The following is a 22947-nucleotide window of genomic DNA, read 5'->3' on the forward strand; positions in this document are numbered from 1 at the left end:
TGAACCAAGTTTAGACGGTCAGTGAAAATAAATTCCTCAATCACTTTGGACTTAGCAAGAGTCTAACTGATATCTTTTGGTCGAAACATTTTTGCCTTTAAATAACCCCATGGATTGGTAAATAATTCAAGGCTAAATTAAGCCTAAAAAACACGTTGCTGCGACTTCAAATGCAGTACAGACAGAACGACAAAACATTTACACAAAGAGCAAAGAAAAACAAAATATTTTATGCGTCGGCCGGGAATCGAACCCGGGTCAACTGCTTGGAAGGCAGCTATGCTTACCACTATACCACCGACGCAGACAGGTTTTGTCTGAGGAAAGCGGAGAGTCTAGATGCAGAAATAACTCCATCGCACCACAGTCGGACGTGGAATGAGGTCACCGTTGAGGTTTCCTGCTTTCCTACAAAGGTTACGTTCTCTATTTCATGCCCCTCGACAATTTGTTGCCTGTTATCAGGGCTTTAAAGTACAACGGTACATGTAACAGGAATTAGGTGTCCAGGTACTTTTGTTGTACCAGAGCTACAGACCTAAATACTTTCATTTCTCGGTATCTGTATCTGTATCTTAGGTATGCCCATGAGCGATTTGAAGGTGAACAGCCCACTTCTTGTTTTTGACGCTCCTGTAAGTTTTGGAACAAGCTCTGTTCCAGAAGAGGGCTAGAACGCAAATTTACACCCTAAGCAACGTACCATTTGAGACGTTAAGAGTTAATATAGCATTAGGGAGCCGTAAAACAGGCAAGAAACCAGGTAGGGTGTTCACCTTCATATTGCCGCCGAGTAATATTAAGGTGAACTTAGGTAAATTTCTAGTGAAAGTAACTTCACTTAGTAACAAATGGAAGTTACTTTTTACAAGTACTTTTCTATTCACTTCTTCAAAATGGTAGAAACTATAAATCTTGAAGTGTTAACACACCACCATGTGCCGTGATTAACGTTGAGTTGGGTACGAACTGGGAGGCACCAACTTGATCGAAATACGTTTTAGCGAACGAAGCACCGTCCATGATGTTTCCTCGAGCTACACTTTAGCGAATGGCGCTGTTCATTTGAGCGAACGGTGGATTCGAGATACCGTTCTAGCGAAACCAATTTATCGAGTCGCCTCGAAACTCCGTTTGGGGAAAATAGCGACTTGATTCTCTCATCTCAAACCAAAATCGACTTCATTGCATGTTTCAAGCTCCTCCGAAAGCTATGCAAGAGAGGAGATAACTTGAAAGATGTACTCTGTTTCTGTTGACTGTATCTTGTTCTGGTGGTGGCTTTCTTCTGCCATAAATACAATATAAATTATAATTTAAAATAAATTATAATTACCATGGTAACGCTATGTAGAATCGGCTTTATAATACAGTCTCCACTCAATAAATCGAACTCAAATTTCGCAGTTATCAAGAGCTAAAAAAGTTCCGAAAGACAACAAAGAGGTTTTTTTTTTTTTTTCGGACTGGCAAAAGAAAGCAACAACGAGGAAGCTTGAAGCCATTCGCTCGTTGTCTCGAAGGTTAGGTGCATATATGCACTCGATTCATGCGCTTCTTCATGCGGCTGGCGTCTTCTGGGCCCGCCGTCGTCAGCACCGACTCTGAGGGCAAGAACGTCAACAATCGAGTTTCGGTGGTTTCGGCGTGACACGGTAAACAGTGGAAGCTGTGGACCTATTGGATCGTGGGGATAAGGCACGTGAGGGCTTAACTACGATATGGACATCGCATTGACACCTATAAAGCACATTTAGCATACTCGTTTTTGTACGTATCCTTCGTATAAAAAGTTTTACTTCCAATATACTACGACCAAATTAGAGAAAATTAAGTGAAGTGTCTTTGAAGTAAATGTGCCGCTACTTAGGTTAATTTTGAAGCGAGTACTTAGGTACGTACCTAAGTGCACTTTCGTGTGAGTAATGGTAACTGTATGTTAGGTAATTTTCAAGTAACTTTTACAACCCTGCCTGTTGTAATGCTGCATATTTATCGCTTTTGAAATCTAATTTGTTTTCGATAATAGACACTCAAGGGTAAAGAAAAAATGTATTACTCAGACATCATAAAGGAGTAATAATGGCTGTATACGTGCCAAGAAATAAACAAGATGCAGCACCTTTAGAATATGTTTTCGGGTTTCAGTTGGGCGACTGCGGTGCTTTCCTTTTGATGCGCTTTCTAATACGCCTTTCAACACTCAACTGACACATGTGGTAGGAACTACGCGCTCGCCGGACCAATTAGTCACCTCCCTTTCATCACCTGGTCCCGCTGTCCGTGCATAGGTATGAGGCGAAATTGACATCACAGGGCGATAATAGATATATCACTGACCCATCGCTCAAAACTCTTCCACCTCACTGTAACATTAGGAGTGAACGGAGTATGGTACGAGCCCCGCTACAACAGGTCGTCATTGTCGATGTAGTACTTATTGTGCCATATACTTCGAGTACGGCGATGGAGAAGCAAAAGTTATTATTTGCTAGTTCATAACGTTTGCAAAGAGGGGCCTCACCATTTATTGTTTCTCTTTATGGGCGTCGGTAAATTTTTATTAAGACCTACCACCATTCTCTTCTTTTCGTTTTCAATCGGTGACAAAATTGAGTATTGCCCCGAAAGCAGACGAGCAAATATAATCACTACATTCAAGTACAAAATTAATTTTTCTTTCGGCCGGTATAAATGATTTCAATAAAAGTTGATTGAATCTGCCTGGATATTGTTTGCAGTGTTCCCTGTAAACTTCCGGCAGCTGAGAAATACCTTAAAACTAAAAAAACAAGAAAGGGCAATGACCAGTCAGCGCCAGCGATGGAGGTTGCGGCAGTTTTCCACGCAGTGTGTTAAAAGTTGAGGAAGTCTGATCATATAGAGCGGATAGATTGTCCTCGAAGAAATAAATACACCAAAAACGTGTTAAGAGCTGTATTGATAACGATTAAGATCACGAAACGACCATTTACAAAGAGAGCCAACCTGAAACATTTGAGGTTCGTGTGAATTTTTTTACTCTCACTTGCATCCTCAGCAGGCACGTATCCAGGATTTTGTTTCGGGGGGGGGGGGGGGGGGGGGGGGGTGGCGCCCGCACATGACAAAATGCTGTATGAGAAGGGGGGGGGGGGGAGAGTAGGTCCCAGCAAAATGGTAGATTTTTTTTTGGGGGGGAGAGGGGGAGTGGGGCCGTATGCCCTCTCCCGCCCCTGGCTACGTGCCAGGGGGGAGGGGGGGCATGGGTATGATAAATTTAAGGTATTTTCAGATACATTAACAGTATAAGGGCCTACAAGACAAGGCCAACATACTTCTTATAAATGCGTCTAAAACTACTAAAATCCCCATTTTTCTTCAACCTTTTCACTTACGAAATGAAAATGATTAATCCATGAAGTGAAAGCACCTGAACGCTTTTACTTTATTCCAGAATTGGAAGCACACTTTGTATTTGCAGGTTTATTTATTACGGCAAATTATATTACATTGAATAAATTGTTGCGGCCGTTGTTCCGATTCAGACCGGTTTAAAAATATTATGCGGCGACTAGGAAGTCTGTCCGAACCGTATTCACATGTTGACATTAGAGGAACTATCAGCGCTTGCCATCGCTTTGCATTATTTCCGGTAGCAGGTGCAAGTTTGCTTGGCGAATCCTGAGCAGTATCCGCCCCGGCGTCTGATGCTTCTGCAGTGACCGTGGCAGGCTCCTTGGTTGAATGGACACCCGAACCCGCGACCTGCAGGGATTGAAAAAGTTCACTCATCCTGCGTTTTGCGTATATTAGATATTTGTTCTTGGTGCCAGATACGAAAACATGGCATAGACCCTGAGACTGCAGGTAAACGCGACTGAATCACTGCAGGGCCTTGAGACATTTTGGTGTTGGCTTCGATTTCCCAGCGGTTGAGTGCATGTTCAATTTAAACCACTTCGTTTGCGCCCTTACATTCACTTCTCAATTTTTGAAAGTTTATTTCAACTAAAGCCGCCAAAGTAGCAATACTGGCCCCGAAACACATAACAAAGCGAATCGCGAAACGCTAAAACATTTTAGTATAAAAATCAATTGCCGGGCCCCAATCGCGTTGTTAGCTTGAAGTTCCATGAATGTGTCATTTCGAAACAGAATTGTGGCCACTTTATTTTTGCACAGTGACAGTGCTTTTAAACTTCTTCGTCAGGTAAACAATTCGTATTGAATTTATCTGTTATGAATTGTATTATGTTGGCAATTTAAGAGCAAAAAATCTAAGGTATGCACAAGCGCCAGGAATCTATGACATTGAGATCATCGTACCTTGGGCCAAATATCAATTCCTTGCTTGCAAGCCGCTTATGGTATATCAGTCACAGTGCTTAATAATCAAAACGTTCAGGATTCTTTTGATATGAGTTTGCCAGGAGATCGTCCAAATTTGTGTATATTGTGCGATATATTAAACGCAAACTCACGAACTCTGACGTGAGGTCCTTGACTATCGTGTTCTTGAGAGCACGAAAAGCTGATAAGGCCTGAAAAAAGAAAAACCTTTGTAAGCTGAAACAGGAAAGGGGAGGATATTCAAAAAGTGGTTTTACCTGAGATGAGCACGACAACAAGAGCAATTCCAACGACCTTCATTGTGAGGCGATGGGGTCTAGCTTCCGGAAAAATGCAAATTCACTCCTGAAAATGAGGTGGTAAAACGAGCGACGGTTGTCAACTGATCAACCTTCGCTCGCAATCCACGCGGCGTGACCGCGTGGTTACGAAGATTGTGTCGCCGCTACAACACACTTAAACGTTTTGCGTTGTTCGTTTCTAACTCTGTTAAATTAGCCGATGATCTACCTAACATTTTAATGTCTTCAGACAAAACAGTCATTCGTGTGTTAGAAGCAAATAAATATATAAACTAAACAATTAATTTTTTTTCAATTAGTAGAGGGCTCCAAATGTATACGTTTTTACTTTATATCGTTTTGGCAGCTTTACTGTATTTCACCATACATAGAAGAAACTCAGATTGTTAACAAGGAGTGTGTATAAAATGCATAGGAAATTCTCTTGCACGTGAAACGTGTAGCGTCTATATGCTACCGGCGCCGTTCGTCGGTTAGTTTAGCTACTGGCGTAACGCGTGGCAACTATATTCCATAGCATCTCCTAGACTTGGGATGCAGGCTCTTGCCCTGATGTTAAAAACGTGTGAGAGGGTGTTAACAGTCGAGAATTTTGGATACCGGACGTAGAGCGTATGATCCGCAGGAATTTCCTGCCAAATATCACCTCAACTCACGGCGATGTGTCGTGACTTCCTTGAAATACACTCGCTTAATAATTTGGCTCTAGTTTGAATCCCGCCTGACGAAAACATTTCTTTACTCAGGTGGCCGGCCTTTCCCCCTCCCTCCAGTTGTCAACCAATCAGTGTCGAGCCTCAGGGCCACTTTTTTATCGAGGCTTCACTTTTTGGGTTCACGAAAGGCCGAAGACCTAGCAAAAGAACGTTTCAAGGAAATGTTTAAGAATGGTAAGTACGATCACTTATGAAGATGATTTTGATGGGAAGTGTAGTGCAGCGATTTCATGTCTTTGCCACTACAACGTTGCCATCGCCTGCGCATCTGCCCGAAGACTTGCAACTTCAGGTTGAAGACATATAAGTCTTAAAGGCTTGCAAAACCCAATCTTGATTGTCTTGTAACCCCACCCATTACATAATACCACTCTCCTGAAGGGTTTATTAGAATAATAAACCGAAGTTAAGAACTATTGATAGCAACTTCCGCTTACCTTTAAGGTGCTAGTGGCAGATACTCGTTCGAAGTGAATGTGAAGACAAGTTTGGTAGGGCGGGTTATATAGGAATCCGGGAAAGAATGCTCCGAGATGAGAGAAGGATTTCCAGACTGATTCAGCGTTCGCTTTGCGCTGACCTGTGCAACTGGAATTGCAGAGCATTGCTGAGCCCTGCAGTCCTGTCAACCGGCCAAGGTTTTCTGCTGAGCAGAGTTCATATTTTGCTGCGTGTTTACATGCTACACCTGTTGCGGGTACAGAGTGAACAATTAGATAAAAGAAATATAACGTAAGTTTTGGCGTCGTTTGTCCTTGCCGGGATTGTAAGCCTTTTGTTTTTTTTATAAACTTCTGGGGCTTCATTCATAATTTTAGACTTACGACGCGCGCATGTAATTATTGCGACAGCACTAGAGTAATAACCCAGCTATGTTATTTTCTGTTCAAATATTACTGAAACGTTGTCACTAAATCCGATTGCGCTGTGAAAGGTGCTTATTGATGGCATGAAGTTATTCTGGTGTATAGCAACACATTGTTGGAGCGAAACTAAACCCCATTTGCAAACACTGCTGCGTTCTGGATGTGGCCTCACTACACATGAAAGCTGCATGCACTGATATGTGAACAATATAGGTGATATAACGGCGCACACAGGGCAACTTGAAGTTCGAGGGCGGAACCTCGTTCGTGAAGATAGACGTCAATTCTTATCATGTGCTCCGTATGTGAAAACGCATTAGAGTGTAAAATGAAATTGGACAAACAGATTTAATATTCGACACTTTCAACGATGGTGGTAGAGCGGTGCGAGAATTGCGCTTCCTAGCTCCTGGATGATCGGCTTCAAAATAAAGGTGCGTGCTTACTCCTTCCAGACTCGAAATTACTATGTAAAGCTCGTATTCGCCAAACTAGAATTACTTACGCGTCACAGACCAAACCCGTTCAGCTGTTCTGCGATGATCATCCAGATGAAAACCATTTTGATAGGAACTGTTTCGTTTCGTCCCGACGCAGCTGACGCTACGAGCTGAAGGGACCAATCATAGACCACCAAACGCACACCAACATGGTGTTCGTCAGGTTTCTGTACGTTTTCTATCAAAGCTGCACTAATCATAAACAGAAAAGGCCATAGTGGCTTGCGCTTGTGACTCTGCTTGATTAGTTCCTTTAGCTGTGGGCTGCGCCTGGGCTTAAGATGAAACAAAGCATAGGGCGCCCCGTATATGCCGTGCAAGTTGGGAACATTGACAATCTTAAACAAATTAAGGCAAAAATAGACGTTGTGGGCCCAGACTTCCCAGAACCAGGGAACTTAAGAAGGAAATGCGATGAAAGAAGACATATGCCTAGAAAAAAAGACAATAATATCGTAGAGCGATTCGCGGTCTGTGCGATTTACGAGAACATAAAAACATAAAGAAAGCGACTCTTGCAGGAAGTCGGAAAACAAGCTTTGAAGCGACGGCAGAACAAAACGCATCCAAGCGGTCTGCTTTAGAGCAAAGCCGCTGACGGGAACAATGTCTTCTGACTTACAAACTAACGGGACCATGAGTTACTGCGACGGTCGTATTTTGTTGTTACTGGCATTCAACGAAACTCAGACGTTTTCAAACTTCGATAACTTCGAGCAAATATCGCTAGAGAACACATCGTGATCCCTCAGGGAAGATATGATTAACTCCCAGCGTAAGAAGTGAGATACATTGAAGAGGGACATGAGCTTCTGTTGCAATTTTTTTTGTCTCCAACTGATTTGCTTTTTATATTTATATGAAAAGCAAACCAGTTGGAGACAAAAAAAAATGCAAATTTAAAAACATTAAATACTGTTTTATATAACCTAAATGAAAATATAGCTTGTACAAGGGACCTTCTAGACAAATCAACAGCCTCTATGCGTTTTTATATATTTAGGTGGCCGGAAAGATGGTTAGTTGCCACTGTGTTAATACCAGCTATGGTAGTGGACTAGACTGTCTGAAGCAGATATTTACAGAATACAGTTAAAAGAGTATATTATACAAAAAATATATATATGGCAGTTCTGGTTCCACTAAAACACTTGGGTCTTTCCTAAACATTACCCAGTGTTTTTCGGAAAACGGCATTCATTCTATCGGCCTTAGTTGAATAAATAGAGCAACCTTGCTTCGGGGTATTATTTTGCCTTCGGTGCCTTTCCAGTTCTAAATTACACATTTCAGCAAATGACAACTAAAAGTGCAAGGTACTCCAATCCCAATTTTATTTATTTATTTAGACATACTGCAGGCCTTGAACAGGCCCCTGTAGGTGTGAGGTACATACAAACAACAAAACTATACACATGAGAAACAAGAAACACATATGGCAACCATATATATTGCTTGTACAACGACATATATACATATGAGCATACATCATGATCTTATTGTTGTACAGCGTGTTAGAGGCCTTATAATTTGATAAATGTTTAATAAATTACAAAATGTATTGCTTTCAGACACTCTAGTTAGCGTGGCCATAAAACTACACATGAGTGTTCATGATCTTACGAGATAAATATTTGTCATTAGGTGGCTTTTTGTAAGGTGACTAGTACATTTTTAATAGAAAAATTGTGGGACGGAATCGAAACTTACTTGATAAAACAAATCTTTAAAAAATATATATTTTTTATATTTTGAAAATACCCGAAAGAACATATAAACATGTTTTCGCTGTGGTGTCACTGCCGGCATACGTCCTTGATGTGATGGAAACAATTTACTCATTTGCTCGGTCGTTTATATGGGATTATTGGCATCTCCCTAATGGAATGTCCTCAACGAGTACTCTCCAAATATCATAAAACATAGAGACTAAGAACAGATGACACATACCTCAATTCAGGATCATTCAGACTGACAGATAATTCATCAGGCATCGCACACTCATAAGTAGATTATCATGTAGGTATGGCTTGAAGAATCTGCGGCAGAGATCTGCAGTTGAGTAACGACGTAGCCGATACACACTAGTCCTCCTATTACAAGACGGAGATCTCTTTGTGCGGAACACCGATTCTTGGCATCAATCCGCTCTATTCCCGTCTCCAGAAGACACGGATGAGGCAATGCCATCAGCGGAGCACTCCCCGAAACGCCTTGTCAGGGAGGGAACGTACAATGGCTGACTGTGTTCCTAATTAAGAGATCCCAGACGAAGTGATGAAAGTCGTGTACGGAGTTCCTTTGGGCGACGATCTCCCACCAACGGTGAATATGATGTACTATCGTTCTGACGGTCAAAGTAATTACCCGAAATCCTGCAGTATTAGGGACAAGGATATTCTTTCCATACCCCCCAAAGGCGGAGGAGAAATAGTGACTCTGGTGCATGTATTTTTTTTTTTTTCACAGGTCAGATGACAAAAGATTGTGTAATGAATGAACTGGTTACTCGGATAAATATGCGAGTGTTCTTTACAAATGAATGAAGAATTGAAAGCATTCGAAATATGAATTTGAATAGGTATATTTTTATATTTTATTTCATAATGTAACACTTTAAAACTCGAATCACCATAGCAACAAAGGAAAGAACGATGTCTGCTTACACTAACTCGATCATTGCATAAACCGAGTGGAGCCGATTTGCAATGCTTTTTTTCGTTTGACCTAAAGTATTTGGAAAAATGCCCCTCGGGTATCATTACATATTTTCGGGTAGCAGTCCACTTTATGCTCAAGAGCTTTTATTTCAAATCGCGGATAGGTGACCACATCAAGATATGACAATAAGTTGGATAGAAATATAACTTTTAGGAGTCATTTTACATGCAAGTATAAATACCTGTTCAAAGTTATGCAGTTATGTAATCACTGATGTTCAGAACTGCTGCAAACGCAGAAACGTTTCGAATCTGCATTGTCACTGATATGATCTTTCATATTTAAAAGCCACCGGCGTAGTGCTGCCGTACTGTTTGTAGGGACAGACATGAAGCGTGCGACATGCGCCTCTGAATTGTGGAAACCTCCTCCGGCATCTACTTCATTTCTGAAGAGATGCGACCAACAGCACTGTCTGGGGGGAGGGTGCTGAATTTCGATGGGCTCTTTCACTCACTTGTAAATATTGTTATAACACGCTACTGCAAGGTTTTGATACAGTAAGAAAATATTGATGTTGAGGTTGTCGGTGGCCCTTTGAACATGGAACGCTCATACGAACTGATTTTAACATCGCAAGGAATATGTATTTAGTGCGTACTTCGGCAAACATCAAATATTCGTCACGGCATTCCAGGGAAGCAAACAGATATATCGGTATTGTAACGTTTATTTCCAACTCAATGAGAATGGGCAACCTTGATGTTTGATGAATCGATCATTTGTCGACTCTAGAGATCGGCCGTAGATTTAAGTTTTGGTAGAAATGTTCGGACTCAGATCGAGCGTCTCGAGATATTACAAGAAGCGAAAGTGTGCAGGCGAGCAGGTTAGAACACGTAACAATCTAATAAACTTCGAGAAAAGAAGGAAATAGAGTAGCAATCAAGACGACTCAAAATCGTCTTACCGGTTATTTTATTCTCACTGTGTATTAGAGTTTCGATTATGTTGAGATATTACTTTCTTCACTTGTACCTGTCTTCCGTTTTAATATCAACTCATCATGAAAAAAATTATTTCCTCATTTCTTTGCCGATGGTCCCTGAAAACGGCGACCTGGAAATAAAAAGAAAGGCGAATGACTTCACGTCTATTTCACCTCCATCGAATATCCCCGTTTTTTTTTTCTAAACATGAAATACTTGGTTCTTTAAAGCGAATAAATGCGTTTTAGAAAAAAAAAAAGCATAGCGCGAACGCGATAGGGACACTATCTACCCACGCTCAAGCCTCGCAAACAATCGGCAAAAATAAGGTTTGTTGTCGTTCCGTAAAGCTTTTACAATTCATGCAAGGTTTGCGAGAAGCGCTTCTATTTCACGAACGCCAAATGAGGCGTGACACGGCACGAACCGCTTTTATGACGTTAGGTTATTGGAAATATATCTACACGACGTCGAGCGTTTTTTTTTTTTTCGTTTTTTCAACTACAGCTTTTTATTTATTTATTTGTACATACTGCTGGCCCGTGGGGCCGTGGCAGGGAGGAACAAACACACACACACACACACACACAAAAAGAATATGACTCATACCTCCAACAGAGCTACGAACAATAAAGTAATTACAAGTTTAAATACAAAACGCGCCGAGAGCGCAAAATAGAAAACAAGAGCACTAAATGCACGTAAAAAGTGATAATAAATTTAACAATGACAATATACTGCCAAAAATGTGACGAAAGTAGGAAAGGCGCGTAACACTCTCTTTAAGTGACCAATCGTTGCGCAAATTCCTACAACAGCATATTAATCACTCTTCTTCTGGGTGACTTTCAGTTGGAACACAGGAGAGCGCCTTGGTTAGCTAAAATGAATGACGGACGAAAACTATATTCCATTTCATATTAAGCGCGACTGCAGCCGACGCTACGACCACGTGCAGCCAAACAAGCAGCGGCTAAAAGTGTATCTTCCCGTTCCTCCTCGTCATTTTGCTTCTTTTATCACCGGCTGAAAGAAATATGCCCAGTGAATGCGCCGTATTCGAGCAATTACTTTCCGATCGTGATCGGTTTAGGCAGTGATAGCAAACGCCCGAAGACGATGAGGGCTATGATGATTCACTTTTGGCACTGAATTATTTGCTCTCTTGAATCGCAGCGTGGGTTGAAGACGAACTGAGCGTGAAGCGGAGTATAGCATGGAAGACTAAGTCAGGAATTCACACGTATGTTGTGTCTTTTTTTTTTACGTTCGTCTATTTACGTAATTAATTGAATCTTGCCTATTTAGTAAATAATTATCGTTAAGGGGAGACACTGCCCAGAAAAAAAAATTTCTGCAAAAAAAGCTGATTTTGAAAAATGACATCTTTACATCCAACAACCTCTAGAGAGTATTCCCAAAAAGTTTCATTAACTTTGACTGTATAGTTAATTTTTTATAAATTATTTTCTGTCCACCAAAGCTATAGAAAAGGTAGGGTTTGGAGCACTTTGAACACATTTTTCTCCGTTCCACTTTTTGGTATAAATTCCATTTTAGTCAATCTATCATTTGATAATGGCAAAACAGGGAAAGCTCATTCTTCCCTTTTCCTGACTGAAATTTAATAAGGAGTGCGGCTATGGAACTTTTTTGTCACTTTACGGATGTCTTTTGTAAAAAATGTTGACATTTTGTCGAAGGCACAGAAGACCAAAAAGTTGACCAATTTTGCAGAAGAGAAAATTTATAGAAATGAATTACTTTTTAGAAAAAATTTTCCATAGCCGCACCCTCTAGGCATTCTGCTACATATCTAGCAAATAAAAATCTTTAATATCGCAATAGTTTTCTGACGATAGATTAACTAAACAACGTAGGCGTGTTGCTGATAGAAGCTACCCTTATTTCCTTCTCATTTAACCGACAGACCTGAAATTTTTTTATACACCCTCTAGCATGACCACCAGCCTACCCTGTAAATTTCATTAATTTTAAGACAAGGGTTCAAAAGTTGACCCCCCTAGGGGGTGTGCCCCCTTAAACACTTTTTGTGTAAAAATAAAATAATAATATTTTATATCATAATATGTCGTACAGCATCAGGTAAAATAAGAGACAACTTATGCAACTTACATTAATTGGTAATTCTAATAGATTTTAGGAATCGTTCTCATCGCGATGCCACACAGACACTTTTCGTCACTTTTTAAATTATTTAGCGTATAACCGGGCGCTATTAATTTGTTTCTTGACGTCTCTACTTCCTTTCTCGTTGAGAACTAGTGTATAAGTATTCTAGTACAAAACGAAACTACTTCATATTGCTAAACAATATTACGAAAAAAAAAAGAATATTCGCCAGGAGCAATGTTTGGTACGGACCAATGACGGGCTAAGTTATCCCTATCAGGGGTGCCTGCTCACCTAGTCGAAGCTTTCGAATATGACCTATAAATCCTATAGACTTCTTTAACCTCCGCGTCATTCTCAGACACGTCACCGAGAAAGCGCGTAAAGAAATTACGATATTCAACGTCAATAAGCAGCCTTCGGCCCTGTCGGCGACACCCACATGACACTATCCGTCCAGGCGTGTTTTTAAAACTACAATATCCGGCGTCAATATGGCATCTGCGCCGCGCTGCCGGTTGCACCAACGATTCTACGTAAGTGTCGTCATTGGTGGTTGTGGAACGCAGAAGCAAGCAGAGCGCTCATTCCACGACAGAATTCATGAATTACAATCCGATAACGCTTTCGGGAAGCTTAATACCAAGCTTACTCCGGTATTCGTGTTCTTCGTAGCCGCCCGGCGGCGCCTGCCGGAGTACATTTGGCCACCAAAAGAGTCGAATCTTCAAGCCTTAAGGGGAACACTGCTCTTGGGGTTTTTTTCATTTTTTTTTTGGCGAAGCCCAATGAAACAGCATAATGCTTGGTCAGACTTTTGATTTAATTTCAAACATGTTATTTTTTAATTAGTAGATTACGTCTTAGGGTAATTACCGAAATTTTGTTAAGAAAAACAAGAAAAAATATGAAAAAATAATGTTTTAACATATATTTAGATACTGCAAAATTATGAATAATTCAACGTTGGAACCGCTTTTTAGATTGAACCATTATTAGTAAGCGTGCAACAAATTGAAGTTATGTGCTCAGTGTGGGACTGCCAAACGATGTATCATTATTTCAGTTAAAAATATATTTTCGCCCATAATGAAAACTCTGCTTCCAACATAGCATGCTTTGAACATAAGTCACATGGTGCTAAAAATTATCTTTTTGTCTTCCGTGGATATCCTTTCTAAAATTTGTAAGCACTCTAAATTTTTCGCTTTTTTAAGGAAGTGGTGTTTTAGGATCAGTTTTAGTACGATTTCAGCCTATATAGATAAAATAAAGTAATATTATATGGCTCAAATAGTAATCTCCAAACTAAGAAACTTGGCAGATCAAAAATACCTAGCTGTAAACTTCAAAAGCACCTCCACCCCCATCAAAATAAAAAAGAAAAAGAAAAAAAAACCCAGTTTTTTATAGATTTCTTGGCTCCAACGTCCCATGTTTCCCCTTGACCCCAAACAAAGACCGGTATGTATACACATCAAGTGTCGACCGATTCTTTTATTATGGTGCCGAATACTCTGACTGGCGTAGTCAATCTTGACGCTAAACGACTCAAGCACCTCGGAAAACACTGCTTTTATGGCATCCTCTGCTAGGAGGACGCTGGATGAAAGCAGACAAATTTCACCGACAGGAAGAGCGGTGGAGATTTCAAGCCTGAAGCAGCAATGCATCAGGAGGAAGCAGCTTGGCATTCTGGTTTCGTTCAAGGACCTCATGGCAATATAAAGTATGGCATACAACAAAGATACAAATTCATTTCTATTCAACAATACTTTATAATGCCGTCTGAGGCAGCAACGAGATCAAGCTTGATTTATTATTTTCTAAGGAGAATGGGGTGGTCAATAGTCTTTATAGCCAGCGCAACAAGCTGCCTTGGAACTTTGATATTCTTACGATGCAGATCACAGGATAGAGAAGGCTACTCGAAATTCTACGCATCCCTCTGTAAAAAAAAAACAGCGACCATAATTACGATAGGTCGCGTCGGGCTTTAAGTAGTGCCATCACAATCCTCTCGCTTTGTCAACATTGCTTGAAAATAGACGCGCGTGGAACTGGGATACTTACAACTTTCGGGTTTGTCAGGAAATAAGCTGTGTTCTCACCGGATCAGTAGAGTCCTTCGAGCCAAAGAGGGAATAATCTCTCCTTCTATTACTCTGTCGTTAGTTTACAAAGCTTCTCCGTCACGCATTTTATATCGGTCCTTATCATTTGGGTCCGGGGGAGAATTTCTGTCAGGCTTTCAATATATCTGGAAGCAATGTTGGCGGATTACAGTGCGCGTTAATTAAGAGATTATGGATGGTGGGTAGACATAGACATTTACGTTGGGTCTACACATATGCGTTGCTGGAAGCTCGTTGACAAAAGCCCTAAGTAAAAAAATGGCTGATGTCTAACTTTGTTTACTACATTATTTTAAACGGGGACTGAGTACGTAGCTTCGTCATGGCGTTGCAGTTTAAAAAAGACTGGAAAAAGGATGAACCGGTCTCGTAAGGTCCCTCAGATGCTGGTAGCAATCCAGAGGTTATTGATAATCTTTTGCTTCTGTTCTCTTTGTTCGATGCCCGTTACTAATATTTCATAACGCGGGCCCTTTGCCCGCTTTAATATTCAAAATGAAGGTCTAGTAGGTATACACACAGGCATTACAGGGTATTTTTCACGCGCTGCGGACGTATCCAAAGCATCTAAGAATGTCTAGTTCAATATAAGAAAGCTTTGATCTTAAATGATTTGATCTCAGTATTTCAATGAAAAACAAAATGCCGAGTAGTGGTGAAAAATAACAGGTACGTTCCTAGAATTAAAATTGTGTAAGAAATTGCTGGCGATTGTGTTGCATACGTGACACGCTGTAGCATCACGTGACATCAGGTAACGTGACTTTAACTTTCAGCCAAATGTAGAGCAGGAGTGTGAAAAGATAACTCACACGCTCAGAGCACACGCAGACCGTCAAAAAGCAACCTCTTACGTCGCGAGTTGTGCGTGTGGCCTGAGTGTGAGTCATCTCTAGCGCTGTTGCCTTCAAAGAGAAACTGAAGCGGTTATGTATTTGAGGAAACACATTTACATTTTCTTAATTTCGCCCCAATGATCTCGAATATCGACAGTTCTTTTTTTACTTAGGCGCATGGAGGCTGCACAAACTAATTTTCACGGTACCGCTGAAGCCCCTCCTTCCAGGAGCGTGACATCGTAAATGGAGCTTTCAGAATCGCCGATTTTGCGCATCTTCACAGCACCCATCAAAGCTATGCAAGCGCCCTCTCGCTATTTTTAAAAAGGTCGGAAAAGACATCACAACTGGTGCCAGTGCGGGGAACATACCTGGCAAGCTTGCAATTGCTGGCCCTGCCCACACAAATGACACAGCCTTGGTAGCCAAAAAAGGTTCTTATGACGCAACGACTAGTCGGAGGTTTTTCGTCTTTTCTCCCGTTTACTTACATCTTCGGGGAGAACGAACATAATATTCAGATTCACGGATTAACATTACGCTAGACTTAACCTCTGCCTAATTGTATTAAAAAAAAGTTTCAGCTTCCCTTTAAGTTATGAATAGCCAACTCGCCAAAGCCTTCATTTTGCACACGCCCAAGCCGCGTGGGCATCTCTTTTTGTAGGAACGCGTCGTTAGAGGTTACGCACAACAATACGACGCGCGCGAGGCGCTGATGTTCACCTCGGCAAGATCTCGGCGTCGTGCCGGAAGTGGCTTGCCAGGCAGCGACCAATCAGAATCACGCGGGGCGGAAGTGAGGCCGGGCGCGCCCTCTGGAACATTCGAGTCAGTGTCCTGCAGATGCGTTCAGAAGCGTGCGATGAGGTATACAAGAAGCTGCATGACAGTCTCGGGATTGACAAGTAATTTTCTTTAACGTAAAAACTAGAAGGATAGATTTCTAAGCGGTAAATAATCTTTTTTTTTTTTTTTGTGCGGCATTAATGCCGCACTAAAACATGCAAACATGTGACTATGTAAACACGTTACATAGTCACGTGACTATGTAACGTGGGACTATGTCAGATATAAACATGTGATTGTCGCCTGTCGTCCGATGATTTTGACCTAGTCGACCTGGCGAAAATACGTAGATCCCGACCGACGCGGTCTGGCGCTGGTCCCCGTGCCGTTGGTCGCCCTTTTTCTTTTCATTTGTAGGCTGACGCGGAGAGACGCGTACACCCATGAAACATGTAAGAAACACGTCCACATGGTCAGGCATTGAGAGGACAAAGTAAATTGCCGTATGTGTCACGTGGCGTCAATTTTCAAGCCAAATTTAGCGGGGAAACTGAATCGGCGCGTGAGGCTAAACTAAGCGGGGAATTTCCACTAAATTAAGCGGGAAAATGGACGTCCCGTGACCTCAGGTCACTTGACTTCTGTTTTATTTGTTTAAGTGTGGACGTCCGAATGAAGTCTGCGTGTTTATTGGTGTATTGGGCAGGTGACCTCAGGTCACGCGATCTATACACCGATTCAGGTTCTCCGCTAGATTTTGCGGGGAAGCTGAATTGGTGGGCAGGCCTGTGACCTCCCGCAATGTAACACAGCGAACGTTGCACCATGGAACGTCAAAGGCCACGGTTTTACAAAATGCGACTTTACGAAATCCTGCGCAACTGGCCAAAAAACGTCTGACATCAGAAGAGTCAAAGGCAACGTTTAGCCAATCTCTTTTATTCGACAGTATGAAAGGCGTTTTTCCAGTATACCGCTTTGCTCAGACTTGAAGTCCTGGACGGAGCCGTCGTAACCGTCCAAAGAATTCATTCAAGGGGGGCAAGAGTGCATCGTCACGATGCGCATCGCCTTTGTGCGTTTGGTATCACCGACTGCACAGCAATTACGCGGAGATCCTGCGTGTTTTTTTTTTCGTGAGTAATTGGTTTAGCTAGTGTTGGCAAGCCCTCAAAGACAGAAAGCTCCGTGTCAATACAATTTCGCCACCACCTGAGTGACCCCATTTCGACGAAGGTCGTCTGCGGTAGCACCTAAAGTGAACCCGACACCTTTAAACTTAAACCTGCGGGCTTCATCCTGCTACGTCGGTTACGTAACTCGTGTCCTAGGCAAAGCAAGGAGAGCCAGACGCGGTCTTCACCGCCAAGCATTGGCGACGATGCTGACGATGCACTCCGGACAATCGGAGGAAATACCTTTTTTTATATTTTATTTAGACGCCGCTGTTTCCGTTTCATTCGCTCTGAGTGTTATTGAAAGTTATTACGACTAAACCTAATGGATAGTAAATGCTATAAGATAAGGCTACGGAACCACGCAACTGTATCAGACGGCAGCAGGTGGCTCACAAGCGATGAAAATCAAGGTATTAGGTATTCAATCTGGTTGTGCATAAATTCGTTGGAAATACCAAGGCATGTCAATTAAATTTGCAATGCGACGTCGGTGATCAGAATCTTTTGTTTCCATCCATGTGTGCGAATGTGTTCTTCTACGTGTTGTGCGCCGGGGTGTCGAAAAATTAAGCCGAAGAGCCAAGTGTATATACGTAATATTTAGACTCATCACCCACCTTCGCACTTTAAGCAAATATCAATTTAAAAAAAAAAAAAAAAAAAAAACGAGTGATCGCCTAATTATTTAAATACCCCCCAACGCGGACCCCGCGATCCGCGAACATTCATTCGAACCGAATGACGCGACCGCGGACATTACGGTTGCAGGACGTTCATGACAAAGTACAGCCAATGAGAGAAATACATTCCCCCTTCTTACGCATTTGATCCCGGATATCCACGACCCCGAAGTCATAGTTCATGCGAGCGAAAGAAAAACGCTACAGATAATGAAGCGAAACTTCGTTTTGCTTACAAAAAAAGTCCCTCGAACAAAACAAAATAAGAAAGCTAAAACAAGGCAAGCAGGAACCCATTCAGGAATGACGAGGTCAGCAAACGCCCCATATCCTGGAATGTAACCGCGGACTCTAAGGTCCAAGTCCGTTTCCACCGGAATAAGGTCACCACGAACGAGCTCCTTATCCCGGAACGTCGCGACTGCTGTTTGTAAGGTTGCGCATTGTTTGAGACAAAGCCCAACTTGGTAAATAAAAACTTTCACAAACGCCGCAGACAGACGTTTGTAATGCGCCCAATATCGAGCTCCGTGTCCCTGGTGCCGTCCACGCGATCCATGGCAACGCCGCATCAACCCGCGCTGATAGCACCCCCGAGCACGGACGCAGGCATACCAAACAAGCACGGACGTACCAAACAAGAAAAAAACAAAACTGGCAGCGCTTGTCCTGTTTGCACTTCCTTTAGTCCCGTCTACTGTGCGCTGTTTGCCTTTTCGACAAGAAAGTTGCACAAGCGGTGCTTTCGATTGACAAGGTTAACTTCGCCCGACGCCAAAGTTTGCAACGCGATCGCCGGCTTCCTCGGTTTGTCAGCATCGCTCTTCGTTGCTTCCTTCGCCAACACACTCGCTGCGCCTGTTTGATGTTTCTGATTTCTGGTTGACTCTTCTTTTAATAGCTAAGAGGGCATACCGGTGTTAGAAGCCTGGTTTCACGGAATAAACCTTTGCACTGTACGAAGATCGGCGGTGTTCTTCTTGTGTATGCAAACATCTCACTTTACGATAGTAAAACGTTCTTTCGTAGGCATTTCTTGCATAAGAGAACGAAACTAATTAGAGTGTTGACTTTAATGTACTTCTGCAGCCGCGCTAGATAAGAACAAAAAATAGGCGTTTTCTTTTAACTTTTTCTTAACATTTTGCCTTTACGCAAGGAGACCTGGCTCACCCCATGTTTTCTTTTATGAATTTCAGGTGGTAGGGGGGTGGGCGATGACTTAGGTTATTACCGCGTAATCTTCTTCTCAACCAACCTGCAACGGGGTATCCAATGGATCAATACGATTCCGGAGAAAGAAATTGAAGTTTGGAGTTCTTCGTCTGTCATCTGTCATGACAATATACATTGTCATGACAGATTTTTGTGTTGTCAATAGTCTTACACATTCAAACAGTTATTTCACGCGGAGGGATGATAGTATGGTAAAGAACTCTGCCATTTACTGTATTCTCAAATAGGCATGTCAGGTCTTTCTAAAAAATAATGCAATGCGAACTACCTAGTGCACCTCAAGCGGATAAGTGTATACGCACAATGCGAAAATTTTCGCGTCTCGCCCAGTTTACTGGGAGAGAGAGAGGAGGGGGCGGGGCAAGGTGTCGGTAACCGCGCCTCAAAGAATCATGCGCTTGTTTCTAGCGGCTTCCAGATTTGATTGCATACTTAGAAAAGCAGCGCGTAATTTAGTGAGGCGTGTTTGCCAAAGCCTCCCCACAACAAACCCCGTAAAAAGCTCCTCTGACAAAAGTTCACGAGACAGAAGCTCGCACATTTTTTCACAGACCCGGGCAAAAGCTTACCAAGGGAAAATGGTATGTTGGTCTTAACACGGGAGCGCAGAAACCTTAGGTGCATGTGTGCGACACTATAATGCAAATGCCACTATCAATTAAATCTGACGGGGACATGTTTTGTTGATAAGAGTTTAAACGAGTTCATTTATCGATTGGTTAAAAGCGAATGCAGTCCCCTACCGCCTCCACCAGTCTTGGTAGATCTCGATTTACCTGGGATCCCTCGGAAACATTTTTTTAGACGGTTCCGGCATACCTTGTGTCAACCAAGATTGGTCTTATCAGCTCCAATCAGTTTCAGTGACATAAGTTTTGGTCATAAAACAGCACTTATGTGCCTTTTAGGCTTATCTATCGAACCCGTCGCATGGGTGGGGTACGAGTTAACCTAAAAATGGTGCAATGTCCATTGTATCCACAATTTAGCATAGCCCGTGTTTCGACTCGGGAGCCAAAAGAATAAAAAAAAAAAAATAATAAAGGTGAGCTTCGGTCCGGGCCTGTGAAACCACGCGTGAGCTTCTGTCGTGTAAGCTTTTTTCCAGTGGGCCTTTGTTCGGTGAGCATTTGTCCGGTTACCCTCCGCCCCCCCTCTTCCCCCACCTTGCAAGCCAGAAAAGACGCAAACCTTCTTGCGTCGTGCGTATAGCCACTTCTGTTCATGGTACACTATGCAGTGCGTACATCATCTTTCACTTTTAAAACCAGGCACAGCTTCGAATTGTTTTACATTATTTTGTTGGTTTTAGAATGCGAGCCACCTTCTCAGAATGTTTTGCTTTGTGCTCTCGCTTATGCTGTCGACGTCGCGGACTGTGATTTTATATTAGCTCTGTTTTTCAAGACTCCTGTTCTGCTCTGGACGCAATTGGAAACTGAGCCTCTGTGGCCGGGAAGAAACTTAAGTGTGACTACTGCAGATAATATTTGGTTTTGGAGAAGATTCTTCGTCACGACGGTGAAAGATGCTTTAGATAGTGAGGGACTACGGCTTCCAACGCCACTGGTCGTCAGTGTGATGATGCACGTTGAGGTTGTGAACGACCTTATGTCGCCTTAGCTCATCGCTCAAATTTTGCGGTTACGTGATCAGCGAAACGTAATGAGGAACCTGACACCAACTGTGCAGCCAGAATTTAAAACTTGGACGCTTGTCCAATCGGTCACATCCCTCAAGCAGTGCCTAAACTCATCCTCGCCTCGTCGACTGACATTCTTTTCCCCAATGTGTGCAAGGGGAAGAATGATGAAATATTACAGGATGCAAGGTCTGCTTCAGGATCCAGCCATAAAGCGAAGGCTGTGTGTGCTGTAGACACTTTTTTTTATTAAAAATAAGCGTGATGAAACTTCGAAGTATTTGTAGGTAGTCGCTGGGGCAAACTATACATTTTGTCACATTCGGTTCTTACATGGACGTCCTCTGAAATGTAGCCAATGAGTCGCAATTCGTTTGCGAATTTGTTTCTTTACTTAAAACTCACTGTTTACAAACAATACAAATGACCCCTTAACTAGCCTACTGTAACTTCTTTTCGTACTGTTTACAAAAAAAAATATGTCCGTCCGACCTGTGGTGGGAAGCCAAGAGCGTGCTGTTAGTTATGTCTTATTTATGAGGGAATCACCTCGATGACACTAAACAGAAAATACTATTTCACAAATTTTCTAGCTGGCTGGTGGAAACATCAAAAATATGTTTCAAATTAGAGTACTTGCAATTACAAAGCAGCGCTTTGTCTTGATAGGATATAAAAAGTTTAATAATTGCGGAAAGGCTATTGCCACTAATATTTACATGATATGTTTCACTCATTCAAACTTGATAGATACACACTAAAAGACAGAGTTGCCATATTAACTTCAAATCAGAAGAGCTATATATTTATTAACTATGCCGTCGTCACGCGCGGGTAAGTAACCTGCGTACAATATTTCCAATAGAAGCTACAAGCCGCCCGCCATCGCGTCGGTGCAGCAAAACCCAGCCTACAGCCGAATGTCGCTTCACCCCTCGCTGGCCCAGCCACAGGGACGTCACTAAGTGAGTGCGCAGGCTTTAGGTTCCAGAAGGTGTTGGTATAGCGCATAAAAAAATAGAAGGCGGCTACAAATGCAAGAATGTTCGAGCACTTTTGTTAGAACAGGAAACGGGCGTCGCTAAAGAGATGCTTCGGTCGACCATTATCCTAGAGCCGAGGAGTAAAAGAATCCAGATAAAGTCTGATACCTGGCACCGAATGTCCAAACTTCTGCTGCTAATGTCTTCTGCCGAGAATCTTTGTTTTTACTAACTAAGTAAGCAGTCAAGGCATCCTGCAAACGACGTACGCCCCTCTCTCTCTACGGTGGTTGGCGTTCTTTTTTTCTTTATTAACCTTGTTTCTTTTTGGTTGGCCGTAGTATATACTCTTCATTTACCCTATTGATTGTCCTTGGACTCTAGTAGTACAGGGTAAGTCAATACGGCAGAAGTAGACGTTTGTGTAGCGTTAGTAAGGATGCGCGCCATGTTTGTTTTCGCTTCATTATATTGCATGATTTCATGAAGTGTCCTGTATATTCCTCTCCCGTGTCTAGCAATTTTTCAGATTTTTGTTTTGCATCCCAACACACAGTTTCAGTTATAACATTGTAGATTGTTGTAGAGATTGTTATTAGATAACATTTTTTTGGACAGTCTCCACCCCCTTACGCCCTCTTTACTCCGAAAAAGTTTCATGTGTTATTCGAAACGAGTTGGCCTCGTCTTCTACTTATGCTGCGTTTTCAGCATATCCTGTCATATCGCTGGCTGTGACACTGATCAATACGCACGTAAGTGCTTATATCATGTTCAGTGTCACAGCGCAGACGGTTTTATCAGGTCTAAGCGTATCCCCAGCTTCAACCAGCTCTCTGCATAGATAGTAGCGATTGGCTCTCCCAAATGCTTTGCGGCAGAGGAGGCGCACGAAATTGCTTGCGTATACATGGCGTTGATAACGCATTCACGGAAAGGTGTAAGCGAGCTGGACAAGAATGACAA

The 22947-nt window shown here is 42.2% G+C and overlaps 1 protein-coding gene and 1 non-coding gene across 3 annotated transcripts; both read right to left on the reverse strand.

Moving 5' to 3' along the window:
- Window positions 1-232: 232 nt before the first annotated feature.
- Trnag-ucc lies at window positions 233-304 on the reverse strand. The gene has a single exon. It is a non-coding gene; the product is annotated as a tRNA-Gly (tRNA).
- Window positions 305-3478: 3174 nt separating this feature from the next.
- Window positions 3479-5858, reverse strand: LOC120835929 (4 kDa defensin-like). 2 transcript variants are annotated; one of them, XR_005717881.3, is made up of 4 exons: window positions 5788-5858; window positions 4590-4677; window positions 4464-4523; window positions 3479-3747 (listed from the first exon to the last, which is right to left on the reverse strand). XR_005717881.3 is itself a non-coding variant. In XM_040221352.3 (3 exons), the coding sequence occupies exons 1-3, from the start codon at window positions 4630-4632 to the stop codon at window positions 3626-3628; spliced, it is 225 nt and encodes a 74-aa protein (XP_040077286.1). The 2 variants fall into 2 exon arrangements, 1 of the variants encoding a protein (XP_040077286.1); XM_040221352.3 differs by lacking the exon at window positions 5788-5858 and having other exon boundaries at window positions 3626-3747; window positions 4590-4632.
- Window positions 5859-22947: the final 17089 nt, after the last annotated feature.

The sequence above is a fragment of the Ixodes scapularis genome, unplaced genomic scaffold (genome assembly GCF_016920785.2).
Source record: "Ixodes scapularis isolate PalLabHiFi unplaced genomic scaffold, ASM1692078v2 PGA_scaffold5__190_contigs__length_132052651, whole genome shotgun sequence".
Taxonomy (NCBI): Eukaryota; Metazoa; Arthropoda; class Arachnida; order Ixodida; family Ixodidae; genus Ixodes; species Ixodes scapularis.